At 47.5% G+C, this 22,049-nt stretch overlaps 1 protein-coding gene across 1 annotated transcript in view; it reads left to right on the forward strand.

Annotated features, from left to right (window-relative positions):
* The window catches only part of Slc6a3 (solute carrier family 6 member 3), a 29,959-nt gene extending 11,769 nt beyond the window's left edge, over nucleotides 1–18,190 (forward strand). The window contains exons 4-14 of the mRNA XM_051182720.1: nucleotides 417–555; nucleotides 1,455–1,589; nucleotides 4,190–4,293; nucleotides 5,641–5,765; nucleotides 7,778–7,890; nucleotides 8,877–9,005; nucleotides 9,561–9,660; nucleotides 11,229–11,329; nucleotides 12,635–12,802; nucleotides 13,802–13,873; nucleotides 18,043–18,190. Coding sequence (XP_051038677.1) covers nucleotides 417–555; nucleotides 1,455–1,589; nucleotides 4,190–4,293; nucleotides 5,641–5,765; nucleotides 7,778–7,890; nucleotides 8,877–9,005; nucleotides 9,561–9,660; nucleotides 11,229–11,329; nucleotides 12,635–12,802; nucleotides 13,802–13,873; nucleotides 18,043–18,066 — 1,210 coding nt within the window. The 3' untranslated portion in view covers nucleotides 18,067–18,190. The remainder of the gene's footprint in view (nucleotides 1–416; nucleotides 556–1,454; nucleotides 1,590–4,189; nucleotides 4,294–5,640; nucleotides 5,766–7,777; nucleotides 7,891–8,876; nucleotides 9,006–9,560; nucleotides 9,661–11,228; nucleotides 11,330–12,634; nucleotides 12,803–13,801; nucleotides 13,874–18,042) is intronic.
* The last annotated feature ends 3,859 nt before the right edge of the window (nucleotides 18,191–22,049 follow it).

The following is a 22,049-nucleotide window of genomic DNA, read 5'->3' on the forward strand; positions in this document are numbered from 1 at the left end:
CAGTTTTACTGCTCAGTGCTCTCCTGGCTTTACCTCTGAAAAGGATGCTGGGATTGTTACAAGACAGCAGCTCATGGCAGCTTCACTCCTGGTTTCCAGGGTCTCCATTTCTCTGTACACCCAAACTTCCAATTCCTTTCCAACTCTAAAACTCAGGTCTGTTGGTAGAGCAGTATGTTGCTGACCTCCTGCAGGTTTCCTGGCAAGGCATCCAGCTTCTCTGTCCAACTTAAGGCAGCTCTGTGACTCAGGGGACAGCCTTGAGTCTTTCATAACAGGAAGGGGTATTTCTAGTCAGATCATACCAGGTACTTTCCATGTGACAAAGATGAGGCAGATAGGGACTAGTTCAGCCATCCAATTCCAGTCCTGGGAGACAACTGCTCCCTCCAGAATCTTCTGTTGTTCTCCTCCAGACGTGGCGTGCTGCACCTCCACCAGAGCCACGGTATTGATGACCTGGGCCCTCCACAGTGGCAGCTCACAGCCTGCCTGGTGCTGGTCATTGTCTTGCTCTACTTCAGCCTGTGGAAAGGAGTAAAGACCTCAGGAAAGGTGAGGTGGAAGCCAACAGGACCTGAAAACACATGGAATGGGTGGGTGGGTTAACAAATGGCCATGGTTTGTGAGCAGCTCTGTGGTCACAGTTGGTGGGTAGACACATGGCCATAGTTGTATAGAGTAAGATGGTTGGTAAGTGGCCATGTGGACATGTTGAGTAAGTTAACATATGACCATGGTTAATGGGTAGCATATGGCTGTGGTTGGTGGATGGATATGTAACCATGGGTGGGTTGATGAACAGTGGCCATGGTCAGTGGATATGTGGCCATTATTGGATGAGTGGTCATGAGGCCAAGGTCAGCATGTAACCTTGTCTGGGTATATAGTTCTGAGGCCATGGTTGGGTAGGTGGACATGAGATTATGTGGTGGAAACATGGATATAGTTGAGTGAGAAAGTAGATAGGTGGTTATGGTTGAGTTGAGGCAAGACAGGTAGCCATGGTTATTTGACCATGGACACATGGCCACGTATAGATAAGGAGATGTATGGCCATGGTTGAATTAGAGTTGACATGTGACCATGATTTGGCAGGAGCAGTAGACACATGATCATGGTGGATAAGGATAGACGTTGTGCTTGGGGCAGGGCATTGAGAAAATACACAATGGTGTATACAGCACGGACTTATTTCATTTCTTACTGATGAAAAATTTGGCAGTTGTAAGTATGGGTATCCATGGAAATTTGACCAAAATTACCCTGACACATGTTATAATGCATGCGCTAACACAAGGAACCCTCCAATAATAGCAGGTATCTCCTTCCCTGACTTCATGCCTCGGATCCACTCCTTTCCACATATTACCCTAGATGCATCAATGTAAGCTCCCACCCAGGCCCCACTGCATGTGTCTTAGGCCCCTTGAAGACACTGTCTTCTCTTCCAGGTGGTATGGATCACAGCTACCATGCCTTACGTGGTCCTCACGGCCTTGCTACTGCGTGGAGTCACCCTCCCTGGAGCCATGGATGGCATCAAGGCATACCTTAGTGTGGACTTCTATCGGCTCTGCGAGGCATCTGTGAGTGCAGCCCCCATCAGGGTTGGCAGTCCTTTGAGCCAGTGGGGCTTGTGACAGGGCTCCTGCATATGGTCCAGAGGCCCAATCTGTGGCTCAGCATCAATTCTTTCCTATCCTTTTAGGCCATCAGATGCAGACTGGCCTGTTTACCTGTATACATGTCTCCTTCATAGGCAGGGTTAGTGGAGGAAGGGTTGAGAGGATGGAGAGAAAGGAGACAGGGAATGGCTGTCTCTAGCTCTCCACAGACATGGAAAGCTGTGACAGTCACAGCACCCTAAACACTCCTCACCTTCTTCACCTCTGATAGTAATGGTCCCAGCAGGTAGGGGTGTGTGTGTGTGTGTGTGTGTGTGTGTGTGTGTGTGTGTGTGTGTGTGTGTGTGTAAGTTGTCACTAAGAACACAGTCTGTGGCTATGTATTAATTGTCTGCAAGCCTGAGCTGCCTCAGGTTCCCATGAACCAGGGTTCACCTTTGGGAGTCTGAATTCCTGATTCACTGAAGGTTTCTTAAGTAAAAGAAGGGGTTCTTCTAGGTTAGAAGATTTGGAGACCTCATGAGAGATGAGCTCTTCCAGGCTGCATGAGATGCTCCTGAGAGAGGAAAGAGGCAGTACCATCTTTGAAGAGCAATGAAAGCAGCCAATTTTGGAGATACAGTTGTGACAGAATTCCATGAGGAGTTGTTGGAAGTCATGTGGGCTGGGTTGGGACTGGTGATAAACCCAGAGGCAATATAGGGAAGCTGAAAGAAACACCGTGGTTTCTTGTTGGAAGGGTATAAGTTTCTGCTGATACTGAGGCTAGAATAGGAGGTGTGTGGGTCTCCAATGGAGTAGGGCAGGAAGGGTGCAGATCCATACTGGGGCTGAGTCACAAGATCCTTTGGGAGTTTACTGCCTGCTACAAACCTGAGGCAGAAGTAGGCAAGAATGGGCTGAGATCACAGTCAGGAAGTTCTCAGGGGGGAGTTATGGTGTCAGCATAAGTCTGTGTGGAGGTGGAGGGGAGGCTTGACAGCACATACATGTTCCACAGAGTGAAGGAAGAGGTAGGGGAAAGCAAAGGGAACCTGTGACATTGAACAAAACCCAGGAGGACTATGAACATCATCCGTGTGGGAACCTGAACAAGCCAGGAAGACGTGTTTGAGAATTCAAGAGAGAGAGAGGGAAAAAAAAGTGAAGGCCATTAGAGTCTCAGCAAACAGGCATGCTCCCCACAACAGAAAGCAGGGAGACACAGCACGTGAGATGCTGGGAAAAAAAAGGCAAGTCACAAAAATGAGCGGTTGTGAAAAATTAAGATGGATAGTAAGACTGGATGGATGGAAGATAGGTAAACAATAGGTAGATAGATGCTATATAGATATTAATAAATTTGATTACTAATAGATGATTAAATGATACATGACAGAAATAGGTACCTAGATAATCAAATATATAAATAGAAAAAAAAGAAAGGAAGCTGTTTCTAAGACCTTGTAGGAGAGTGTTCTGGGTAAGGTCAGCCAGGCTTCTGAGCAGGGCCCATGGAGGCACAGGGTGGGGTGTGACAGTGGTCCAAGCAAAGTGCATGTTGAGAACCTGATTAACGGCACACCAAAATCTCGGTGGGGGGGGGATAAACTGGGTGAACACTGGGAGTTCTTGGTGATACTGTTCCTACCTGAGCCACCTCAATGGATGAGCTTGCTATGACAGCAAGGCAAGACCCCTCTACTGACCGACCACCTGCTCAACCACTCCAGACTCAGCCTCCCCACCATGCTGAGGCCAACTGTCCTCAAGCACACAGTCCCCAACACTGGGATAGTCTGAAGCTCTGGACACTGCTACCCAAAGGACAGAGATGCCAGATCCCTTGTTGTCTGGGCTCCCACAGTGCAGGGTTCCAGGCTCCTCAGCAGCATCAGGTCCTCTGTTCCATGAGCTCAGGACAGCCACTTCAGACATACTCAGTGTGTCCACTGCAGATTCCAATGACAGGTTCTGACATCCTTGTCTCAGTGCTGAGGGCCCTGGGCTACATGGCACTCAGAAACAAATTCTAGTACTGTCCAGCCCCCAAATGATTTAGATGGTAGAGCCTTGGGAGACGACTTCAGAGTCTTCCCACCAAGGCTACATGGGAGCTCTTTTGCCTGAATCCCTAGGTCTTAACATCACCCCAAGCCAAGTAGGTTACACCCGAATTCGTCATTTTGGTACAACAATCAGCTCTTGTACCTTCCTTTTCATGTTCAGAGAAATGGACCTGCTATTGCTGGACAACTATGACTGGTCTCAGGTGGCCTGGGGCTCTATGTGTCCCATCAAACCACAAGTTGATATACAAAATACAACATCCCCTTTCCCATGCCCTTTCAGGTCAGGGATGTAGGAAGGCTGGTTTCCCAAGACAGCAGTTACCTACCACTGCCAAGGATGTGCATCCGTCCCATTTGCTGAGAACTTTTGCCCCCTCGGCTGGAGGTGAACATGGAGTGTTAATGGGAAGATTGCCTGGTGACAGCTCCCGTTCCCCTCTCTGGCAGAACTTGAATCCCACGGCTCTCTCTAATCATGTCTCAATGCTCTCCCATCTCTGGCTGTGATAGGTGTGGATTGATGCCGCCACCCAGGTGTGCTTCTCCTTGGGCATTGGTTTTGGGGTGCTGATTGCCTTCTCCAGTTACAATAAATTCACCAACAACTGCTATAGGTAAGTCCTGAGCTACCATCACTGGGAGATGGTTTGCAAAACCTACTCAGTGTCACTGATCCTGAGGTCTGCCTCTTGGAGGTGAAGCATTCCTGGAGGAAAATCACAGAATCTCTGAGCCACACAGATCTTCTTCTTTCCTTAGCGTTGTTTGTCTGTTCAGAGACACAGGTATATGGTATAGGTATATATGGTATAGCCTAAATTGACCTGAAACTTACTATGTATCCCAGGCTGGCCTTACCATGCCCCTTCTGCCACACTAGCCTTTCAAATACTGAGATTAAAGGTGTGAAACACCATGCCTGGCTCTACTCAGCATCTTCCAACAAAATCTTGTGTCTCCCTTTAAAGAAGATAGAGGCATGAGGTGATGTGTGCCACTTTGGGGGAAGAGCCAGATCTCCAGGACAGGGTTGCAGTCCAGCCTTTCCTCTGCAAATACACCTTCATCTCTGTCTCCCTTTTGCTATTCTCCATCCTCTCTCTCCCAGACCCCCACCCCCCCACCATGAATTTCCTCTCCTTTGATCTGGGTTCAGTTTTACCTAAAACGTTCACCTACGGCACTTGACTCTCTCATAGCCTAAACTGAGGGATCCTGGGCCTGGGAGGATGTCCCTGGTGCTGAGAAACTTAGCCTGAGTCACCTGCAACTACATGCTGGAACCCCATCAGAAAGTTCTACATCAAAATTGTAATACTTCCTCCTGAAAACAGAACCAGTTGGTCCTGAGATCTGGCCTCTTTGAGCTTAGTGGGCACAGAAAATACAGAATAAACACAGGAAAATGGTTCCAAGTCACCAAAGGAGATTGCACAAAGGGAAATAAGGTGGAAGGTGGGGTATGGACCCCAGTGTGAGGCCAGTTGTACCTGGAGCCCAGGTGTATACCAGGGCAAGCACTCCACAGCGAAGAGCTGGGTCATCCAGTGTAAACTGGGGGACCTGACTTTCCCAGTGGTCCCCACACTTGCCTCATCCCTGATTATCAGTGCCTAGAGTAGATTCACCAGACACTCCCATGTGTGCATGAAAACTTGGTTTCTCCAGCTCCCAAACCCATGCATGCCCAGGTTCCGGGACACTCGTGGGGTGGCCCAGTGCCAAAATGGATGTGTGAATGGGACATGGAGTGGTCATCTTTTCCGCCGCCCTGAGCCCTAACAGAACCCAGGAGTACCAGACAGGTTCTCCCAGTTATAGGTTCTTTGGTGGTACTCCTCTCAGAAGCTCCCTCCGAGCCTGCCCATCACCTTCCCTAGATGCTGAAAATGGGTAATAACAGCTGGCTTCCCAGAGCCACAGCTTAACTGGTACCAGGACAGTCTGTCTTGTTCCTACAGAGACGCAATCATCACCACATCTATTAACTCCCTGACAAGCTTCTCCTCAGGCTTCGTCGTCTTCTCCTTCCTGGGATACATGGCACAGAAGCATAACGTGCCCATCGGAGATGTGGCCACAGACGGTGAGTCCTCACCCCACCACATCTCACTCTGTCCTCTCTGGAGAATAGTCAAAGGGACATGGCCAAGACCCAGAGGATGTTGGGTATAAGACCTGCTGATTCAAATGAGAGCAATCATGGCCAGCCTATGCTCATGTGGCTTACCAGCCCCAGTCCAACTCCCAGTCCTGCTTCCTCTATACAGCCTATGCTGGGCTTACGTGAAACCAGTCCCTCAGCCCATTCCCTGCAGATATTGTGTAGAGGTCTGTGTGGACAACATCATACATTGTCATTTGGCTCACCTGGAAGTTCATGCCATGTGAAGGAGTGTGTAAAGCTTGGGGAAGAGGAATACTGAGCTTTTCCAGCCACATAGTGTCAGGAGAAATAGATGCTAGGCATCAGCTTGGCTTACCAAAATGAAGTTTCTGACATTAACTATTAATGTTTTCTAGTGAGTGACCAGAGATCGTGGCAGGCTTGAATGAGATTTGGGTCTAATCAGAAAAGTCCTTGAGTCTTTGGCAAATGATCTTCCCTTCCTTCTCATCTGCCTGCCTTTTGGGTACTGTTTCAGACACCGAGTATCTCTCCACACCTGGAAGTCGTGACTAAGAGTAGGAAAGGTGGAGGGGAGGAGTCAGTGTAGTCAGGTGACGTTGTGTTTTCGTCCATTTTCTGATTCTATAACAAAATATCTGAAGCTGGATGACTTTACAAAGGAAAGTTAATTTAGTTCACAAAAGTCTAAGAGCATGCAACCATAAGTGTGTCTTTCTCGAGGGCCTCCAGGTGGAAGAGAGAGGAGGAGCCAGTGCATGTGGGCTAACCACATAGCTTTGCTTTGTAAGTGCCCACTCTTTTGTGATTAGTTATACTAATCAGCCTTCCATCACTGTAAAAAAAATATGCATAAGAAAATCAGTTTTTAAAAAGAGAGGGCTTGTTTGGACTCAGTTTCAGAGATCTGAGCCCAGGATCCTTTGGTCATCACTTTGGACATGTGGCAAGACAGAACATCATGGTGGGGTCATCACGGTGAGACAAGCTGCTGAGATCCTAAGGAGAGAAGGGTTTGGGGCCACCACACATGACCTCCTTCCCCCAGGAGAGCCCATTCAGTATAAATTCACCCACCAGTGATGTTGATTTCCCCAAGATCCACCCACCTTCAACACACCAGCAACTGTGGACTAGATCTTCAACACAGGAGTCATAAGAAAGTTCTACATCCAAAATGTAACATCAAACCAGTCCCAAGACACTCACTTCTGAGAGACCTAACTCTATCTCCATAGATTAGCAATCTCTTCGAGAGGGTGGTGCCCCCATAACCCAATACCTCTTAAAGGCCCTATTACCTCATTATCAATCTATTTTAAATCTCAACATGAACTGGGGAGATGGCTCAGCTGACAAAGTGCTTGTCCCAAAAATATAAGGGCCTAAGTTCAGTCTCCAGACTGTGTGTGTGTGCATGTGTGTGTGTGTGTGTGTGTGTGTGTGTGTGTGTGTGTGTGTGTGTGTACGTGTGTGTACACATGCAAGTGTGTATGGGCACATATGTGGGGCATACATGATCTGTGCAGGAAAGCTAACTGGAAAGACATCTTGAATTGTCTGAGGCAGAAGTATTTGCCAATCTTAGATCCACATTTTATTTTCACTCTTCCCATTCTTGTGGACATGTGTGAGTTGGGGAACAAGGGTACAAGCTGGCTAAGCAGGAGACCTTTTGGGTGACCATCTACCAAGTGCTTTTGGGGCACCCCAGCCAGTGTCTGCTGAATTCTCAGGAAGTAAGACTCCTGAGAAGAAACAGAAGGAAAGCTGTGGGAGAGAGTTCCAAGAGATCTGAGCATTGCTGGCATTGGCTCCGCTGGGTGGCCTTATGGGGTGGTGTGGCAACAGAAAGCAAACTGGTAAGTAGGGAATCAGGCGGCGAACTTGTGGCAGTGGTGAATTCCAAGTGTGGTGAGTGGGGAAGCAAGGAGCAAGCTTGTGGCAGTGATGGGGGTTTGTTCTTGTAGGACCTGGGTTGATCTTCATCATCTACCCTGAGGCAATTGCCACACTCCCGCTGTCCTCGGCCTGGGCTGCTGTGTTCTTCCTCATGCTTCTCACTCTGGGTATCGACAGTGCTGTGAGTGATGCATGCCCCAAGGCTCCACAGTCATTCCTCATTGTTGACCTGTTCCTGGGGACGCTTCCCCTATAGGGCTAGGCATGACCCCAAACAGTTCCTCAAACCTCATGTGCTTGGCACACAGCCTGCACATCAGGTTCGGACATCACCATGACCCTCTCTGGACCTGAGTGGTAGTGGTTGAAATGTAACTTACCTTTCTCTTCTGTAATCCAGTATTGGGGTCTGAACACACACAGAACAGAGCCCCAGTTGTCAAAGGATTGGCCCATAATAGCAGAGTGATTGGTCACCCCTGCACAGCAAGGCCTTTCCTTACTTCTGGATTCCCTAATGATGAATAGAGACTGGACATGGCCCAGGCTAGGCCTTGGAAACTCTTTGCAGCCCCCTGGTGTCCAACCTAAAATGGGCTGGAGCCAATGAGTTCTCTTGGGCTCCTTCAGCCCCATCAACTTCTCGAGACCATTAACTGAGTCCTAATATCAGAATTGGCTGGTGGCAGCTTTAGGCTGCCTCATACCATTTACCCACCCTAGCAGAGCTCAGCAATTGTATGCTTCCTGGAAAGCCTGAATCAGGAATCCCTGTTCCCAAGAGCATGTATCTTATACCATAGCCCTCATCTCCATCTTACACCCAGATGGTAGTCCATGAGTTTCTTGTCTGGAATCCAAGATGGCATACTCATGAGCATTGCTTGAAGACCACAGGCCCTACCTGGCTAGTCCTTGTTTTGGTCATGCATTTACTCCATCACTCTCATATGACTCTCAGGCCAGGGACTTCAAGGTGACCGTGGCTGCCATCCATAGAATCTTCCTGAGGCCTATGTCAGCAGGGAAGCCTCATCAAGGGCTCTTCTTGTCTTACCCCAAGTCTTCTGTACATTTCCTTCTTCACACCCACCCTGAGTATACACTCACTATGAGAAGGCAGGCACTGGGAGAGTAATGTCAACCACCATTCTCTGTGTCCTGCAGATGGGTGGAATGGAGTCTGTGATCACTGGACTTGTTGACGAGTTCCAGCTACTACATCGGCACCGAGAGCTCTTTACTCTTGGCATTGTCCTGGCCACCTTCCTGCTGTCTCTCTTCTGCGTCACCAACGTATGTAGTTGCCTGCTCCTGTCATGTCAGCCCTGGTGCCTGGCTGCACAGCTGATGCCATGGGAACAGACACACTTCATCATTTCTAAGAAGCTTCATCCTCTTCCCTCAAATAAACCTACTTCCCTGTAGTCACAGGCAGGGCAAATACAGATCTGGAACTTGGTCCCAGAGAGAATTCAGCACTTGGACAGCATCCAGAATGTCCCTCATACAGAACCTGCTTTCTTGGGGGTGGAGGGAGGCTGGAAAGTGGCAGAGGCCTGTCTCTGATGTCTTGGCTACTTTTGCACAGGAGATAACCACCAAGCTTGGCATTCAAGTGTCTCTGTCCCTTGGTATCTGAATCCTGGGAAGGGAGAGCAAGGGAGAGGTGGTTTCTATTTTATTTATCTAGGATGTTTCCCTAAGAAGCTGTGTGTAAATCCATGACTCAAATCAAACTTTATTGGGGGTAAATAGGATATATCTCCAGAGTGAACCAACAGAATAGGTTACCTTTTTGGGAGAATATTTTGATGTTCCCAGGCTCATCGGGAGATCCTTCTCTTCCAGGGTGGCATCTATGTATTCACACTGCTTGACCACTTTGCAGCTGGCACATCCATCCTCTTCGGTGTGCTCATTGAAGCCATTGGGGTGGCCTGGTTCTATGGTAAGTCTTGGTGGTCAGACCAGCACTGTGACATCAGTGTGTCAGCTAAGATAATGTCTTCTGGCTTGTTTTCTGGCAAAACCACTCTGAAGAGAGGCATTTAGACTCTACTGGACTCCAGAAGTTTAAGTCCTGGCTCTCATGGCCTGTCTACTGGATCAAGAAGGACATCAAAGTGGCTACCTGGGAAGCCATATTGTAGTCAGAGATGTTCAGAGAGGTTGTGTTGTATGGGAGTGTAAGACTTACTTAACACAGGGCCCTTCATAACAAACTGGCATAAAGAAAATACCAGCTAGCTAGGACCCTACCAGCAAGCACAGAATAGCTTCAGCCCCATCTGGGCAGAGTCTAGCCTACTTGTCATTGTAGGGAGCTTGATTGTACAATTCAGTTGATCTGTGAGAGGGATGCCAAACCATGGCCACTTCCTAGAGGTGCATTTCACACCAAGTTACTTGAACATAAGTTAGAACCATAGGTCCTCCTATGAGAATAGCCTATCAGCTAGTTATATGCTAAGAGTCCCTGGAGGTCTGGAGCTGATCACAGGCCTTCTAGGAGCTGGATGGAGGTGGGTCCTGAGCTGCATGATCTTGGGGACCTCACATACTTGACTGGGGTCTACTCTTTCCCACCCAACTCAGTCTTCTTGCTGTAGTGAGGGTCTAATGGTGTCCCGGGATCTGACTGGAGCTCTAAGCAGGAGACCTTGACCAGAGCTCTAGTAAAAGACTTTCTGATGAGACCATGAGGTCTGCTGAGCTTTTTAAAGCTGGGCACCCCACTGCAGTCCCATGAGCCAGAGACTAGGCCAGAAGCAGATGAAGGGAGTCACTGTTAAGATCTCTTTACCAATTCCTGAATAAGAAAAGCTGAATAATAGTGCTTAAAGAAAGACATTCCTAGTTTATACTTCTGGGAGAAATACCAGTTATTAAATGTCTAGAGATAGCTTTAGATTAAAAAGCATTACATGCACATGCATGCACACAAACATACACACTGGAATATTTAGCCTTTAAAAAGGAAGGGATTCTGGCATATTCTCCAACATGGATGACATCTATGCTAACTGAAGCAAGCAAGTCCCCCAAAGACATATACAGTGATGTCACCTATATATGATCCCTAAAGAGACCAAGTTCTTAGAAACAAGGTGCAATGCTAAGTGTTGGGGTGGGAGTTAGAGTTGAATGGGCCAAGTTTCAGTTAGGAAAGATGAGAAAAAATTTGAAGATGAAAGGTAGTGATGCAGCCACTAAGTTGACCCTCCAAATAGTGAGTTTTGTGTTGGATGTGTTTTGTGAGATTACTGCTTGCAGAAGAAGATAGGGAGACTGTGGGACCTGGAGAAGAAACAGCAGCAGGGTAGGGATGGAATATTGCTGGGCCCTCAATTCACCCAGCAGGCCACAGGCCTCTTTGAAGCATCATCAGAGCCAATTAGCACGTGGCTGGATAAAACAGGAGATATAAGGTTTAAGAGGCGAGGCCCCTTAGTGTCAAGAAGAACCTGTATATGTCCAGTTTCCTCATCAGTCCCACAGCTATCTCTTCTCCCTTAGGCGTCCAACAATTCAGCGATGACATCAAGCAGATGACAGGCCAGAGGCCCAACCTGTACTGGCGGCTATGCTGGAAGCTGGTCAGCCCTTGTTTCCTCCTGGTAAGAACCATGGGCCCTAACACTTCCTGCCTCTGCCCTTGAATCCATCCCAATTCCTTGAGATTACTGAGAAAGATGTCAGAGAGCTTACCTGGCTTCATGTAGCAATTAATAGTGATGTATGATATATATAGCTACACAAGCCAAATCACAGCCCTCTGCAGCCTGAGGGAAACTTGCACCCACTCAGTTGGTCATGGGTAGAATACAGCCAGCATCAATGGAGGGAGACCTTCCTGGGAACCCCCACAGCACTGGCTTCTTGTCTCTGACTGAAACAGTTGATCCCTTTTTAACCTATCTACTCCCTGTTGACAAGCCCCCTCCCCAGCATGAAAGAGCTGACCTTGATCTTAGGAGACACAATGAAATCTTTGAGTTTCATTCTATATTGGTTCATCGTATAAGATAAGATGTGTAAATTATGCTGGACAGTTCATTCCACCAACTTCAGGGAAGCATAATTTATATAATCTTAAACCTAATTTTAAACCCATTACATATAAAGCTATGACCTTAGCAGAAAAAAAATGTTACCTCATGTTTCTCTAAGTCACTGTGTTATCACTGCCACAGAAGACAGTGCACACTGCAGGCATGTTATTATGTGGCCTCCGCAGCAGATCACACGACCAAACAAACTGACCAGATCAAAATCAACTTACATGTTGGAATGTGGCTTTGGCAAACACAGTGCTTTCTGGGAAACGTGTCATCTGTTGAAAGAGCAACAACAAAGAAAGTGTGAGGTATATGTGTCCAAATGAATTTTCCAAGTTGATGTGGTTGGACAGTAATCTTTACAGACCTGAAAAATACACAACAAGTGAGGATTTGTACCCAAAAATGCATCCTACTGCACATCCTCCTGGACTTCATATGTTTAGGAAGGGCTACTGAGTCCAGGTCCAAAGAACATGTATAAGTATGCAGTTCGTGGCAATCATGTGTAGGTACAAAGTACAGGTGTGGTATTAAGCACATGTTTAGGTACACTGTACACATGCAAGCATAGGGTGTAAATACACAGTACATGTATTGGTGTGCAGTATAGGCACAAGCAGTCTGGTAGGCACACATGTAAGCACACTTATGTATAGAAATGAAGTACATGTGTAGTTACAGAGAATGTGTGTATGTGTACCATTAGTACCTCAGGAAGATGTTGTATTGTTTGGGCTAGGCCCAGGTAGCCTGGCTGGGGTTGGCACTTGTGGCTTGTGTGGCTAGGAGACCTTCTGTAGATTTCTTGTGGATTTTTCTCTTCTACCTTCACACCTACCTCTGTGCCCTTTTTTTTTTCAGTATGTGGTTGTGGTCAGCATTGTGACCTTCAGACCCCCACACTATGGAGACTACATCTTTCCAGACTGGGCCAATGCACTGGGCTGGATCATTGCCACATCCTCCATGGCCATGGTGCCCATTTATGCCACCTATAAGTTCTGCAGCCTGCCAGGGTCCTTCCGAGAGGTGGGTGTCTTCAAGGGGTCCCCTCATGCTAATAGTTCCGGTCTCCCCATCCCTGGACCATGTCAGCCAGCAGGAGGCTGGAGGTGGGACCACGATGGGATGATGGGTCGACGCAGCAGAAAGGAGGGCCATGTATGTGTATGCCATAATTGTATTTGTGTGTGCTGGTGTGCCCACATATGTGGCTGTGCGTGTGCACACTTGTGCAGCACGTGTGTCCATACCACAGATGTGACTGACTATGCATACCTACTTATTTGTCTATGTGTGCAATGCGTGCCAGTGTATCTTTATGCTTTGCCTCTGTGCATCCATGTGTCTGGATGATACCTGTCTGTGCTTACATGTCCTGGTTGACCCTCCCTGGCTCCTATTCCTGGAAGAATAAGAACTTATGAGACCATCCTACATTTGAATTTCAGGGGCTGCTTGAAGCAGTTTCCCTGGATTGAGCAGCAAAGCCCTTTGTACCTGTGGGGCCCATGGACAGTGTCCCTTGGTGCTAGATATTGCCACAGGTCCCTCATCTCACAGGCTGGCACTCTGAGGTCCCTCGTCAAATAGACTGTACTGAGTCTGGAACAGAAGCAGCGTATGTGGTCAGAGCACAGCCTTTCTGATGCCAAACTTAGAAGTATTTTGGGCTGCCAGTGTCCAACTGAGAATCAAGGTCAACCCTGGGGCCTGAAATCTATTCTGGAGGCCCAGGTGACGTCTAGGCTCTAAGAACAGGCAAGTAGAAGGACGCAATACTTCATGTAGAACATAAGTAACAAACCCTGAGGGACCAGTATGCATCCACTGAGGGACTCTCATCTAGCACTGCACCCACGGTACACCACAGTGGCATTGGTTTGCTCTCACTCAGAGCTAAGACCCTGAGGTTGTAGCTCCTGAGCCTGATTCCTCTGAGGGAAATCCTCATTGTTACAGTGGTTGCTGGCTGGTCTGTGCCAACCTGGGTCCCAATGCCATACCAATAACCCCATTCTCTCTTAGAAACTGGCCTATGCCATCACACCTGAGAAAGACCGGCAGCTAGTGGACAGAGGGGAGGTGCGCCAATTCACGGTGAGTCTGACACCCTGTTCAACTCTCAGGGAGGGAATTCAGAGAGACTTGAAAAGTGTCCTCTAACTGCTCCAACACTCATAGTACCCACAGCTGCTCTCTCAGCCCCAGGAAACCAGGAAGCTCTGTACAGAAAAGAATTTGCTACACCAGCAGATCTTCGATGCTGGCCAGGACTACCCAGAAGCCCTAGAGTGTGGACAGGGCAGGCAGCAAGTAGAAGTTCATGAAGACGAGCAGCCAGGGTGACACTGGCAGAGATGGCTGCATGATGTGAAGAGTCATGTGGGGACAAGTGTGAGAATCCATAGGATCTATACCCTCCATTCTTGGAGAGATGGCCAGGAAAGGATCATGAGACAGAGGGTGTTGTGTGCACATTCTCCATCAAGAGGGCCTGAAGTAACTCAGGGAACAGCCAGGAGGGCTGGAAAAGCTTGGAGTTAGTTGAATGTCCATCAAGGATACCTGAGGGCAGGGAGGCCAAACTGAGAAAGGGTGGAGTCAAACTCGGGCAGATGTCCATGGAGGAAGCCGGCAGGCTGGGAGGTGTCAATGAAAGAGAGGGGTCCCTCCAGTCCCTGGTTTCACTTCTTTCCTCTCTCCTTTGAGAGCCAGGTGAGTTCTTGTGTCACACAGGCAGGCGGCATGTGCTGTGAGCCTGCATGTCGTTCAGAGGCTATTCCTCCTTTAACAGCGTTCTGATGGTGAAGGTAGCTGCACCTGGCATCTCTGTGTGTAAAACCATCCCTTTCGCTTTCTCAGTGTTCCTAAGACTTAGGTATCTTTTGCAACCCTAACATACCGACTGAACTGCTCACAGATAAGGGAGCTTCATCTTACTCCCTTAAATTGTTTGTCCTGTTTCCTGTTTATTTTCCTCCTTAATGCCTTTTTGTTGATTAAGCTTTTTGCTTTTTCTTACTCCACTCATCTGTTGCCACTTGCTTGGAACCTGCGTATTTTAATTCTTTAAATAATTATCTTCGAGGGTGACAAACATTTCCCTCAAAGTCCAAAGTTAATAATCTCAGCTCACCTTTTGAACATCAATTACAATGACTTAAACCATGCTACTGGTTACCCGGTCATTGTCTTATGTTCCGTGACCTTCTTTCTAACCCACAAGTTAGAGATTGCTGCTGTGAGCTTATAGTATTAAGCTTTGGGCAAACCATGCCCTGGGATTCACGTGTACTTTCTGCGTGTGACTTTGCCACATTTTCGGTGTGCGTTTTCCCTTGCAGGATCATTTTCTGGGCTCTCAAAAACAAGTCCTTGAGACATCTCCTTAATGAGCTCGCAAAAGAGACTCTCCACCTTCAAGTGTCTATAACCCTTTCATGTTGCCAGTGTCCTGAAAGCTCGCAGACCCAGTCCTAAGGCCCTTCACAGCTATGATTTACTCTTCTATTTACCTCTGGACTCTAGAGTATATGCCTGGGTCCTTTGGGACGCCTATCTACACTTGGATGCTTTCATAGTTGGACTTCAATGGCTGTGGTCACTGGTCCAAACATATCTGCTCACTCCCTGAATTTTCCTCTGTCCTTTGGATGTTTTCTGATGTAACTCCCTGCCCATGCTTCTGTGCTTACTGAATCACTGGGAATTTCCTCTGCCTTCATTGATCCATCCACTCATTTTAAAATCAATCCATGTTTTTCTGGAGTGTGTAATTTTCTGTGAACCTGTGCAGAAGGCTTACCCTCTTGCCTGTCACAGTTTTCTTCTTTTGCGGTTTGTTTTTGGTTTTTATATCTCTTATGCCTCCTCTTACCTTTCTTTATTTATTGAACAAACACAGTGAGATTACCGGAGATTTGAATTTTGCTGTCAGTCGGGGTCAGTGCTCACTAGAGCTTCTTTTTTGTTTGTTTTAATTTTGCTTTTTGTTTCTGGTAAAGTTTAATAATAGCCAAGGTATGTGGCTTTTTCTTATTGTACCCTAGATATCCTAGATAATTTTTAGTGTGTGTGTGTGTGCACGTGTGCACATTGGGGTGCAAGGCAGTGTGTGTGTGTGTGTGTGTGTGTGTGTGTGTGTGTGTGTGTGTGTGTGTGTGTGTGCCTGTGGAGGTTGGAAAAATTCCCTAGGATAGTCTGGGTGTCACCCTTAGGACTGTGCCTGTCATTTCTACACAAATTCCTGAGATTGAACCCAGGTCCTCATGCTAGCAAAGCAAGCACTTTACTGAGCCCCCTGCTGGGCTCCTAAATATCAGATATTTGTTTTTGGTTTTGTTTTTATTTTAGACAGGGTTTCACGATGTAACTCTGCCAGTCTGGAACTTGCTATACATACCAGGCTGGTCTTAAACTCACTAAGATATACCTGCTTCAGCTTTCTGCATGCTGGCATTAAAGGAATGAGCCACCACACCTGGCTGAATATTTTCAATACCTTTAAATATTCTTGGAGCTCCTTGCATCTTTGGAGGTGTGCTTTTTAAGATCTGTTGGGTGGGTCCCAAAGGGCACTGACATTTCTCTGTCTCTATGTGGCAGCATAGACCTGGGCTGGAGGGGCAGGCACTGACCCAGCCCCAGTCCAGAGGCCCTCAAGGCAGCATTGCCTCCTTCATTCTTCCTCAGGTGTCACTTAACCATGGCCATCTGATGTCCAGTGTCTTGCAAACCCCATGGACACCTGTGGTGTTCACCTGGAGGGGGGGCTGTTTCAGATGGTAACTTCAGCCCTATTATTCCCCTTCAATCAGGTATCTGGGTGTGACTCTGATCAGTAATAATTCCATTATGTCAGCAGCCCATAATTTAGCCCTGTCTCCCTAATCATATCCACTCCTCTGATAGCTACGTACGTTTTGAGCCTCATTTGCTCCAGTAAAGCATATTTCTCTAGACTCACGCATGTCAGTTTCTTTTTCTAGTATCCCATACACAATTGTGTTATATTGTGCCAGCTGCAGCATCAGCATCTCCGGTCCTGGGCTCTAAACTCCAGGCTCTGGGTTCTGGGTTCTGGTTCTTGATGACCCTTGTTCAAAGCTCTGTGTTCCAGTTTTTGAAAAAATAAGTCACCCTGTGCCCTTCTTTCTCCAAGTATCACCTATACACCCAATTCTGTTGGGGACAAGGACAAGAGGGGGTGAAGCTGTCCCCAGAGCTGCTGCACTTGAACAGAATTCTGTGTTCTGGGAAACCTCTGTGTGCCTTCAGCTGGAATTCTATTTATTTTTCTATTTATTCCATTGCCACACTAGCCCAGTGCCTGTGCTGGCCTAACCTGAAGACGGCCTTAGGCCCTGCCACCTCAGGCCATGTTGTGGCATGTTCAGACCAGGACCAAAGAAGCCCCCAAAGAGCCATTTGAGAGGACAACAAAGAGATTATCCTATGGCAGCAATGGCCCAATGTGTCAGACAATAGTCTTACGAGCCTTGTTTGGAAAACATTTGGCAGCACAGAACTCTCCAGTCAGAGAGTGTCAGCAGAGGGCTCATGATCACAAATGGATTGAGCAAGCAGCAGGGCAGCAGGCTGCTGGTCTCGATCCTGAACAAATCCTTGCACTCTCCACTTGCCCTGGACCATGCCCAGCAGAACAGGCTTTGGAGTGCAGCACCCCCTAGGATGGACCTGACAGTTTCAGCATGCAGGGTGGGAGGCCACTGCTGGGCCACTCACAATTGAGTGTGAGGATGATATGGAGCCAGCTCCCGATCTAACGATGTCCTGCAAACCTCACTTCAAGTGCTGGTCACAAGCATGCTGGCCAGTCCTCTGGCCTTCTAAGCAACGGAGACCCACTATTTCTTGTTATGTTGGTTCTGTTTTATTTGGCTTTATTCTGCCTTTTTTTTTTTTGTTGAGACAGGATCTTACTGCAGCCCAGACTAGCCTCAAACTCATAACAATCCTCCTGCTTCAGCTTCCTGAGTGTTGTGATTACAGACATTAGCCACTGCTCCTGGTTTCTGTGCCTCATTCTCATCGAGTAATTCAGTACTTAAAAGTTTACACTGGGCCATTGGCTCTTGGTGCCCCTGAAGATTGTCACCCATCAGTGGTAAGCACCCCATGGACGAGTGCTGCCACCTGTGTTGGGTTGTTGAATCAATCCTGACTTCATCATAAGGCCACTGGCCCATAAGTGATGGTTCTAAGGTCTACTCTTCACATCTGAATAAATGATGCTTTCTTTCCAGCTGCGCCACTGGCTGTTGGTGTAAAGTGGAAGGAGACAGCAGCCAAATGGGCCATCTCACAACAGCAGGGACAGGGAGCTCACTAAAGGAAAAACCCAAGCATCAAGAAAGGAGGGCCACTTCCACCCTTCCCGTTTGCTGTATGGAAAAATAACCAGAGCACGGGCTTCAATATTTGACTGTTCACACACCCAATCCATGCTACAAAAAAAGAAGCCTCTGTATGTATGTAGCTGAAAGAACATATATCTTTATACAGTGAGGTCAACCATGTCCCTGTCCCTACTGAATGGAAAAAACCTGCCTGGTATCCTGTCCCTGCAAGGCTGACTTCCCCATCTGTGGTCACTCTGGGAGAACAGGTCTTACTGTCCCCTGCACTCTAGGAAAGGGACCTTGGTACTTGTATATACACTGTGCCAGAATCCTTGTGCTTACAATAGCTGCCTAGATCATTTCTTTTGCTCATATTTACAGTGTCAAGCATCCTGTTTTGTCTGCTGCATAGAAGGTAGGAAAGACAGTCAATACATACCAAGGCTTTCCTGGTGCTTGGCTCTGGACAGATACCATGACCTTAGCATCCTGTTCACACATCTCTCTCTTTCATACACACATATACACACACACACACACACACACACACACACACACACACACACAATCTGTTCTGAGCCATGGAGGACAAGGTATTTGGTAAAAAGTGACCACAGATTATATTTTTTTTTCTTTCTTTATAGCTGAGATAAATAGACATGAACTAAGGTTGGGATACAACCTTTACTCCTGGCCCCTGGGAGGCCTGCTCAGCTTTGTGGTCACTTCAGTATGGAACTCCAGGCCACAGAGAAAGTGTGCTCCTCACAGCCAGTGTGTTACAATTTCTGGACACCTGCTCTGCACAGGGGTCCCAAAGCAAAAAATCATATTCTTGGCCTAGAGCCTTGCCTGATCTTTGGGTTTGATTTTCCAGAGTCTATCACATCAATGGACATTATCCATGTTATAAATGGCTTTTTAACATCATATGTATGTGTGAACAAAATTACTCAAATTCAAGGTTAGTTTGTTCAAATCTGTTTTGCCGATGTCCCTGTTTCTGTTTACAAGAGCAATTAGCAATACCATAGGAAGAAAGTAGGTCAAGAACCACCTTCTCACAGGGCTTTAGCCCCTGGAGTGAAAAGTGGATGTCATGAATTTCCTTTGATCTAATAAATGTGAACTTTGGCCTGGCCTGTATCCCATGGAAATGATACCATATGTCTGTCTGGGGGAGCCAAACTTAGGCATCTTCTGCAAATAGATATTGGCATAAGGGATTTGAGTGTGCTACCAGGTGGAAATGCAGGGCTATGGGCTTCAAGACTGCAGTGTAGCTGAGAAGAATCAGATTTCCTTCTCCCTGAGGAGTGGCTCTGTGTAGAAATCCAGGTGTTGTCAGTGTCTGTTTTTGTCTCCATAGTCAGTACCTCGTATGGGTCCTTACAAACAATAAAAGAAATATATGTTGGAAACAGGCTCATCCATGTGTTTCTTGGCTGTTAATGTATAGCATCCAGCTTACCCACTCCTACTTGGGGAACAGGGGTGGGTCCAGTTCCCCCCAGAGAGAACTCTTTCATCCAAATACCCCTCAGTCTGTCCCCTACCCCACTTTACATCCCTCATGCGCCTCTACATCTCCCTCTCCAAACCCTGGAGTAAGTTCATATGTGGGACATCCTCACAGGTTGCTAGCTGTAGTATTGACCCTGGTCCAGGTCTATACCCCTGTGATGTATGTGGCACTAACCTGCTCATCTCAGAAGGGCATGTGTCTACCGCCCACTGTCCTCCAGTCCTCCCATCAGCATCCTATCGGCTCCCTCCACATCCAGACTCAGGACCCCTGGCCCAACCATGACAGCTGCCTGAGATCCCCTTTCAGAGACAAACCCCAGGATCTTCTGAATGGGCCTCTAGGTTTATTTTATTCTGTGACTAGAGCAAGTCCTTGGACTTTGGTTGGCCAAGCCACACCTAAAGGAAACCTCCATCAGTCTCCTTACGCTTGGTTTAGTGCAATATCCTTAATGTGACTTGTGACAAGTCATGTAGTCATCAACACCATGACGATACAACAGTCTCCCTATAGCCCATGATAGAACATGACCACTGCCAGATCCCAAAACAACAGCCTCACTTCCTTCAGGTTTTGGTCCTCTAAAAAAATGATTAGAGAATCCACCTTGACCCCAGATCCACACAGTGAGCAGAAGCCTCACTGCCAGGGCCTACTGCCTGTGAGGCCCAGGATGTTGGTCATAGCTGCCTCAAGGTGGTAGATCAATTCCTCATTAATTGTGGTCACTGTCTGTAGTACAAGCCACTCTGTAGCTATGCATACAGTTGTGCATGCTCAGGGGCTTGGGGAGGGGTGCACTAGCCAATGCCAGTGGCTCAGGACATACACGGGGCCAGAACTACTCACCATCCTTCACTTCCCAGCCTCCTGCTTTGGGCTGATCACACTATGCCCTGCACAGCACAAGAGAAGAAGGCAGCATGAGGGCCAAGGGTGAGCCAAAGCTCTCAGAGATGAGTAATATGAACAAGCACTTTGAGAAAACAAGGGAACGCCATGTAGATGATGCCCCAGGACTGAGGCAGCCACTACACCACATCCGTGGAGCCATTAACTGCTCTGCCAAGCTTTATAGACACCCAAACCTAGGAGGAGCTGTGCAGAACATCAGTAACTAGAGACTGATTTGCCTAGTGCTCACTATAACACATGATTTGGAAAATGTCCTAAGGAGCAAGGTAGTGGGAAGTGTATTCCTGGAACATGTAAAGAGCTCTTACAAATCAATAAAACGGTGGTCCTTTGAAGAAATGAACAAAAATAATGAGTGGGTACTGAGTGACCCACTTTTTATTACTGCAGCAAACACCTGAGAAAACCAGCTCATAAAGAGAATGGGGCTGTTTCACTCATGGCTTTGGAGATTCTGGTCCATGACTGCCTGGTCCCATTTGCTTGGGGAAGTAGCAACACAAGCATCATGGCAACGATAAGTATCAAAATGGATCCATCATGGGATGGGACGTTAAAGAGAGGAAGAACAGGAGGTTAGCATACTACAATCCCCTTCAAGAGCATTCCCCCTGACCTAACCGCCTCTATAAGGCTCTGCTTCCTAAAGGATCAACTACCTAACAATGTGGAACTAGAAACCAAGCCTTTAGTATAGAGGCACATTTGGGTACATTCCACATCTGAACGTCAGCAGATTCACTCCAAAGGAAAGCGATAAGTGGTCAGAATCTAGAGAAAGGGGCCCAGACTCATGAACCACACGGAGACCCTCACTGTCCTGAAACAGATAAACCCTAAAAAGCCTGATGGTGTGTGTAGGTGAGGATGGGGAGCAAGAACACTGGTGCACTCTGGGTAGAAGTATGCTTCACTGTGGTGGCTTGAGGAGGGTGTGGCATCATCCAGGAAAGTTGAGGGTTTTTTTTTTTAATTAGGGAAAAGGTAATAAAAGGGGAAGGAGAAGGGGGAGACCAGCCTCCGGAGACAGGAACAGCAGGAGAGAGGAGAGAGAAAAGAGGATGGGGGGGAACAGATGAAAACTGGAGAGAGGAAAGGACAGAGAGAGAGAAACAGGCAGACAGAGAGAGGGAAAAACAGACAGAGACACAGCGAGAGGAACAGACAGAAAGAGAGAGGGAAACAGACAGAGGAAGAAACAGGTAAAGAGAGAATGGGAGGTGGGCAGGGCCCCTTTAAAAGGGAACATAGTGAATATACACAGGTGATGCTCTTAGTGGCTGCAGCTGAAGGCGTATCCTGTAAGAACCCCATGGACAGGCCAGTGCAGATGCCTGAATACTAACAATATTTTCACCCAAGGCTGCAGTCTACCTCGGTGTGCCCATCAACGGTCATGTATCATACCCAAGCCCTGTGATCTATCCTTTTGTACCCACAAGGGGTCATGTGCCATCCTGAGTGCATC

The sequence above is a fragment of the Phodopus roborovskii genome, unplaced genomic scaffold, assembly GCF_943737965.1.
Source record: "Phodopus roborovskii unplaced genomic scaffold, PHOROB, whole genome shotgun sequence".
NCBI lineage: Eukaryota > Metazoa > Chordata > Mammalia > Rodentia > Cricetidae > Phodopus > Phodopus roborovskii.